Source organism: Catharus ustulatus, chromosome 1, assembly GCF_009819885.2.
Source record: "Catharus ustulatus isolate bCatUst1 chromosome 1, bCatUst1.pri.v2, whole genome shotgun sequence".
Classification (NCBI taxonomy): Eukaryota; Metazoa; Chordata; class Aves; order Passeriformes; family Turdidae; genus Catharus; species Catharus ustulatus.
This window is the reverse complement of record NC_046221.1, coordinates 35,554,472-35,561,957: the sequence shown is the minus strand read 5'-3', so window position 1 is coordinate 35,561,957 and position 7,486 is coordinate 35,554,472. Positions and strand designations below refer to the sequence as shown.

Sequence of the window (7,486 nt, the reverse complement as noted above, 5' to 3'; positions counted from 1 at the left end):
CGACCTCGGCGAGGGCTGGCTGCTCCCCGCCCCGGGAGGGTGGAGGTGACGGCCGCGTTAGGAGCCAGCTCCCGGCGGCTGGGTGAGCCCCCGGGGGCAGGCGCCACCTTCCCGGTCCCAGCAGCTACCCCGCAGCATCTCCCCTGGCCCCGCCGGCCGCAGGAGCAGACCCCAGCCCTCCGCTGCCTCCGAGAAGCCGAGGGGGAAAGTTGTCACGGGTGCCCCGCAGCCCCGCGCGGGGCCGGACGCGGCGGCGCGGTGTCCCCCGGCGGCGGAGGGCGGCGCGGGTGCCCTGCTCCTCCCGCCGCCGGCGGCCGCCGCCGGGGCAGCACAGCTGTTACAGAGCCGCGCTGGTCCCTCCTCCCAGCTGCGGCTGCCTCATCTCCCCCCACCCAGCCCGTCCCTCCCCTCCGCCGCTCCCGACGCTGCTGCTGCCGCCGCTGCCGCCACCACCACCACCACCTCTCCTCCTCCTCCCCACCCCCACCCTCTCTCTCGCTCCCCATCTCTCTCTCTCCGTCCCGTTCCCCCCCTGCCCACGCCTCTCTCCGCCCTGCCGCCGCCGGCCCTGGCAGAGCAGGCACCGCAGGGGGATCTCGATGTAACACCATGACAGGCATCGCCGCCGCCTCCTTCTTCTCCAACGCCTGCAGGTTCGGGGGCTGCGGGCTCCACTTCCCAACCCTGGCAGAGCTCATCGAGCACATCGAGGACAACCACATCGGTGAGTGCCCGCGGGGCCGCGGCCGGGGCAGGGCAGGGCAAGGCGGGCGGGGGCCGCGTGTGCGGCGGCGGCGCGGGGCGGGGTGGGGGGCACAAGGTGCAGCGGGAGCCGGGGCGCGGCGGCCGCCGGGGGAGGAGGGTCGGCGGGCGTGGAGTGGCAGGAGCGGGTCCTGCGGGCGACGTGGAGCGCTCTTCGGGGAGGCGGCGGCGTGCGGCGCGGCGGCATGGGTGGGTGCGGGGGAGGCGTGCAGCCCGCCGGCCCTGGCGAGGGGGAGTTAGTTTGCATTGGCAGGAGGGAGCGCAGCAGCCCGGAGGAGGCGGCGGTGGAGGAGGAGGGAGGAGGACGGGCACAGCACGCCGCCTGCTGCTTCCGCCCCGGCGCTGGCTGTCAGGGCTCCGGGGAGGGAGGGAGCCGCCGCCGCGGCAGCCATTCCGCTTCCTCCTCCTCCTCCTCCTCCCGCCGCCGCCACTGCGTCCTGTCAGCGCTGTTGCTAGGTGTGGCGGGGAGCACGGGTCGCGCTCCGGCCGCCGCAGCGCGGGAGGCGCCTCTCGGCGGAGGCACCGGCGTGCGGGAGCCCGGGGCCGGCGGCACGGTGGGCGTGGAGGGAGCGCCCGGCGGCGGGGCCGGCGCAGCCCCCGGGGCCGGGCGGGCGGGAGAAGAAGGCGGCCGCGCCGGGGCGGGACCCGCTGCCCTGAGCCGCGGAGCCCAGGCCTGCCCGCGCCGGAGCATCACCTGCGAGCTCCCCCCTCCGCCGCCGCCCCCCGCTCCCCTCGGCCGCCCGTCCCGCCAGGGCCGCGGGGGCGGGGACGCGGCGGGGCGATGACTCGTCAGTGCCTTCCCGGCGCGGGCGCCTCATGGGCGGCGGGCGGGAGCGTGCGCAGGGGCGCCGGGGCCGCCCCTCGGCGGCGCGGGCGGCGCCCAGGGGAGGAGGGGGCGGCGCGGCTCCCGGCCGGCCCCGGGCGCCAACTTTCCCTCTCTCCCCTCCGGCGGGACCGGCCTGCCCTGCCCGGCCGGGCCTCAGGCGTGCTGCTGGGGCGCCGCGGCTGCCGGCGAAAGCATCTCGTCCGCAGCCGGGCACGGCAGTGCCGCCGCCCCGCACCTTCCCGCCTCGGCAGGTGTGCTGCCCTGGCTGCTGCGCTGCTTGCTTCCCGACCGCATCTTCCCGGCTTTCTCGTTTTGCTAATAAAACACAGCGCTTAAGCTATCGAAAAGCGAGCTACTTCTTTGAAGCAGACCAAGTTTTAAAACTAGGGGGAAAAATTCAGAAGTTTTAAGTACCTAGGGACCGAGTGTTTCTCTAGAAGTATGAAGAAACAGTGCTGCTACAAAGCGATGAAGCTAGCATGCATTTCAGTTTATTAAAGTTTTAATAAGCCTGCCTGAATGCCTGAAAAAATCACTGAAGCTTAAGTTGTGAGTGTAACGTTACATTAATGTAGCGTTATAGGTCAGCAAGATGAAAGGTGTGGTTCTCATAATTATCACGATGCTTAGTATGAGGTAACAAAACCACATACCGCAAAACTGTGTAATTTATGACTCGACATAGTGCAGGCATACTATTGTGATATTGTTGGGTTTCTTTTAATCTCGGATTCTTAGCTTTTCCTACACCGTGCATCACATTACACCAGAAAAGGTTAACAGGAAATAGTTCCCCAAAATGAAAGTTCATAAGTCATCTTACATGTTCCTTGAGTGGATTATCAGCCCTTAGGTGCCACAGCCCACAGGGTGTCAGAGAAGATACAGTCCTGGCCACGTGGTCTGTGCATTGCTGTTTGAGTCCCAATAAGCAGTTCTGAGGCTTTTTCACAGAGAAGACAACTTCATGCTGAATTACTGTAATTTTTAAAATAATTATATATTTAATTCTATAGCCACTATTCATTACTTTTTCTTTTTCTCAAAGTTGGGGTATTATGGATTGAGCATGCACACATTTAATAGAGTGTGTCATTTGCCAATACACATCTGAGGCTCTGCACGTAGTGTCACACAAGCAGCTGCTTTGAGTGCAAACTGCTGGGGTATGACTTAAGGCTGCTCATGCTTAATTTTTAATGTTTCACCTCTGCGTGACAGCAGGTTGAACTTGACCTGCTTGTGAATACAAGATGTGGCAATGTTATGTTACCTGTGTGAGACAGTGGGGAAATCAGCAGGGAGTTGAATCAGTGACAGTGTTTATGAATCCCAGTTCTTCTGTAGAAGCTTAACTATATGGTTTGGTGTATGCAAGGAACTCCTGCCACAGCCTAAAGGATGATAATCTACGAAAACTCACCAGCTAAGCACTGAGCCGAAAGGTGATTAACCTTTCTGAAAGCTACTGGGAAATAAAGGACTAAACGTCTGAATAGGAGCTTATGTTGGAATTACTTTCTTAGTAATGTGATGCAAACAGTGTCCAGCTTTTGCCATCATACAGGCCTAGAAATGTATGCTGAAATGTGTTGCTATAAAAATTGACTGTATTTTTTGGCATATGGAGTGAAGAGTAACATGCCACGTAAAAATAGATTGCTTTGGACATTCATCGTGTGCTGCCAGAATAAGGAAAACTTGATTGAGTTATAGTCTGTTATTAGTTTAAACTGAAGTGGGTGATTGCTGGGCAGACAGTGTTGCAGCACAGATAACAAACTTGATGCTGCACACAGCTGTGTGTGGGGAGGTGTGTATGGCACAGGCTCTAGATGGTCTGGCTGCTGCAGTGCTGCTGCTCTGCCACATTTCACGGGATGGGTTAATTGTTCACATCATCAGTGGAACCCTGGTGGGAATGTGGTTGTTTCTCAGAGCTGTACTGTGTATTGGAAAAGTGGGAGCAAACCTTGATGGATTTTTTTATTTTTTTTTTGATCAGCCTTTGGAAAAAAACTCAGCTTAGCATAAGGAAACAGGAAAAGAGGCAATGGGAAGAAAGTGATGTACAGGAATTTTCACCTGAACTTGAGGAAGTACTTCTCTGTCATGTGGGTGGCTACTCACTGGAACAAGTTACCCAGAGTGATTGTGGAGTCTCCCTTACTGGAGATGCTCAAGAACCATCTGGATGCAGTCCTGTGCCATGTGCTCTAGGATAATCGTACTTAAACAGGGAGGTTGGATCAGATGACCCACTGTGGTCCCTTCCAACCTTACTTGTTCTGTGATTCTGTGAAACACTGTTGTGGCATTCTGGGAGAATTTCTGAGCAATTCTGCAATTGCTTTCTTTGCTTATAATACAAATGAGTAATCACATTGTAATGAAATAATTAGGCATACAGTGGTGTGGTTTGGGGTTTTTTTTTCCATCTACATCTTAGTGACCAAGTAAGAGGTTACCAGTTACTTGAAAAAAGTATCAATGCATATAATCTGGGAGAGTTGTGGCCAACTTTGGATCGTTCGGCCGCAATCAAAATTGGATGAAGTATTCAACTCCAAGGTGATGCTGGGTATGCATCAGCTGCTTTTTGGGTTTTGCATTTATAGATCAAAGACTTGTGAAGAATTGTGCTCACTCAAAGCACTTCTCTGGGGTCTTTCATAAGGCAGGCCGGGCCCTGCTGGTGTCCTCTGCAATGAGGCTGTGTTCTGCAGTCCATAGCAATACTACTAAACAGTGTGTTCACATTTGCTGTGGCTCACAGCTGGAAATGGATGTTGATTTAAAACTGCTGATTTGTAAATACTCCTCTGTCAGCTTTTTCTACGAGCACGTTGTCCAAGCAACCTGAAGTGCTGTTACCTTCTCTGCAAGTGTGCAGAGAAGGGGGGCTTTTCGCCTGCCTTGCTAGGCTGTCTCCCTGTCTCTTGGTTTTTGTCTGCTCTGACCCCTTCCTTGCAGGTAGTTTGGTTGACTTTTCTGACATCTCTAGTCCATGAGCAAAGACCAAATTTACTACAATTAGCCAGATTCAGACTGTCAAATGGAACAGATGAAATTCCCCTTAGTAATGTCAAGAGAGGAGGAAAAAGACCCCCAAACCCACCAATTTTGAATGGCCAGATATTCAGCTGTGCAACACAGCAAATTTTATTGCATTTCTGCAGTCCCGTAGTGTCTTCAGCTATGATGTTGGGACCAGCACAACTGCTCCCACAGGGTGTTTCTGAAAGTACATTGAAGTCTTCTGGGGCATTTTGAGCTGTTCATACAAGTCCAGGCAGGAAGTCCAGATGGTCACACTTTTGATGAGGAGGTTTCTTTTTTTTTTTTTTTTTTGTACCTGCAGTTGAATGTTTTCAATGTACCTGCAGTTGAACTGTACCCTTTACAATGGTGATTCAGGTAGCTCCCTAGTTGCTAAGATGAAGTTTACTCTGATGCCAAAGGAGCAATATTCAAACTGAATCTCTTCGCCGGGTTTTAACAACATTTATTTATTTTAATTTTTGCATGGTATTTATAGTAAAATACTTTTAAATCAGGTGAGGTTGCTGTTCGTATGAGGCACTGTGTGGTCACTTGGTTCATGGTAAGTGCTGACATGGTGCGTGCACTTTTTAGCTCTTTGGCTTATCTGAGCAATCCTGCTTCTCCTGAGGCTCATCAAGCATTGAGGAAATAGTGAATGAAATGAGTGTGCAAACATGTGATTGTGGGCTAGAAGAGGTGAAAGAGTGGATAGGAGGAGATATAAAACATAAATCTGAAGACACTCTTACTCTGAAGTAAAATTTGATAATTGCATTTAACTGAAACTGCTAGAATTTGAAGGGGCGGGAAAAAGGACCATCTGCTTATACAGTAATTGCACAAAAAAGAAGGTGATCAACTGTTGCTGAACATTTCATTTTAGCTTTGCAAGAACTCACAGTGCTGGATAGCTTTCAGTGGAGTGTTTTTGTAGTATTACTGTTGGAACTGGGAGCTTTTCATGAAGCTTCACTGATTCTCAAATACTAGGATGGGTCCTGCAACAGAACAGTACTTGCTGTGAAAGCAGAGGCAACTGCTTTTGTAAGTGGTAGTATTAGCAGGGAAAATAAAACTTTTTTTCATAAAAGAATAATTGCAGAAGACAGACCAAAACCTTGCATATAAAATGCTACCCATCTGGAAAGCTCAGGTCATATGGAGGGAGAAAGAGGCTTATGAATTTCCATGTCTGGTGGTAGCTTTGACATCTGTTGCTTTCAGTGACTTAAATTCTTAATATTATGCAGTCAAGGGGCCAGATTCCCCAGCGAAGAGCTCAAGTAGTTGAATAAGCCATTGGATGAATGTACATGCCTTTCTTAAAGTTGTCCCTTTCAATATTTTCTCAGACATGCTAATAACGGTGTGGTGTTCTCACTTTGATAGAGGTGTTGAATGTGTGAGCACGTGCTAAAATGTCGTTTGGTATTGCTAAAATGTGGTCTTTGCTCCCCACTGCCGTGTTGCCCAGACTTCCAGCAGCATCTTAGATGAAGTGCAGCCTGACAGAGGTGACAGCTTCTATACTGGAGCCGACTGCATGATGTATAAAACAAGCATAAGAAGATCCAACTGTTGAATGTTGCTAAAGATGAGGATGAGGGGCTACACACCAGCATCTATGGAAGGCCTGGAAAACCTAAGTCTGCATGACAGATTGTGTTCATTTAAAGCTGAGCTCTTCCCAAGAGTGTGAACATCATTTAAGTGGCTGCCATCATGTAGCTTTCTCTTAGCATTTGCTCAATGTGTAATGTAACATTTGGAGTTGACACCGGCTGTTTTGAAAAGGTGGTAGATGTTAACCTAAGGCTTTTTACACCAGAAGTGGTGTGGCAGCTGAGTACATGGAGTGCTCTCATCAGCATTTGGAAATAGAGGACAGACTAGCCAGTAAAGTGCATGAATGTGTGTCCTTGCAAAAGAAACAAACAATTAGGTGTGTTTACCTCAGCAGGAGTGCTAATTATTGTTCATGAAGAGCAACTTCCTACATTTACGGCTACGTTTAGCTAAAGTTCATCCTCTGCCCAGTACTTGTGCAACTGTAGTTTTTGTTTTTATTTAAAATGCATTTCACAGCAAAGGATGTGTTTTCCAAGGATGTTGGTTATTTGCTTTGCAAGTTGGTATGGAGAGGAAGGTCCTTCTCAGGAAGGCATTTCTATCAAGTGAAGTATTTTTTTGACTAAAAGATCTAATCAGCACTGTTCCCTCACATGTAATCTTGAGCAGAGCAGGTTTTTGGATAATTTTGCATTTACAAGTATGGCTTCTTTTGCTCTTTGGGTTTGAATATAAATTGTGATAAAATGTAAATGTAACTCTTGTAACAAATTCTAGAATATATTAATCATATGGAGGAAAATGGAACTGTCATTAATCTTAGACTGAAACATAATTTTTTCATACTTCTATGACATGAAATTTTTTCGTGCTCTGAGGTTACCAAGTACATGGAGGATAAGATATGAAGTGTTTAATGATGTAAAGCTTGAGTCATATATTTTCTGGGAAGAAAGGAATGAAAGCAAACATCTGTGAATGTGTTGCAAACTAATTTTTCATTTTTAAGATTGAAGGTCTCCCATAGAGCTGATAGGGATCTTTCCTTTTTCCTCTACTTGCTGGAGTGGCTTTGGGTGAGCCCATTGCCGTGCTGTATCCATACAACTGTCAAGGATTGTCCCTCTTGTATGCCAGCAGATCCACAAAAGAGCTGGAAAATGAAAACCTGAAGAAACATCAGTTAACTTGTTGCAGTGGAATTACACTTCATTTGTGTAGGGCATGTTTGCCTTTATGGCAAAATGAATGTTTCAATAGCTAATCTTCAGTTCTTATGAGAAC

The 7,486-nt window shown here is 50.1% G+C and overlaps 1 protein-coding gene across 1 annotated transcript in view; it reads left to right on the top strand.

Moving 5' to 3' along the window:
* The first annotated feature begins 488 nt into the window (after positions 1–488).
* The window catches only part of JAZF1 (JAZF zinc finger 1), a 191,366-nt gene continuing 184,368 nt past the window's right edge, over positions 489–7,486 (top strand). Inside the window, exon 1 of the mRNA XM_033075034.1 lies at positions 489–724. Within this exon, the coding sequence (XP_032930925.1) occupies positions 610–724 (115 nt within the window). The 5' untranslated portion in view covers positions 489–609. The remainder of the gene's footprint in view (positions 725–7,486) is intronic.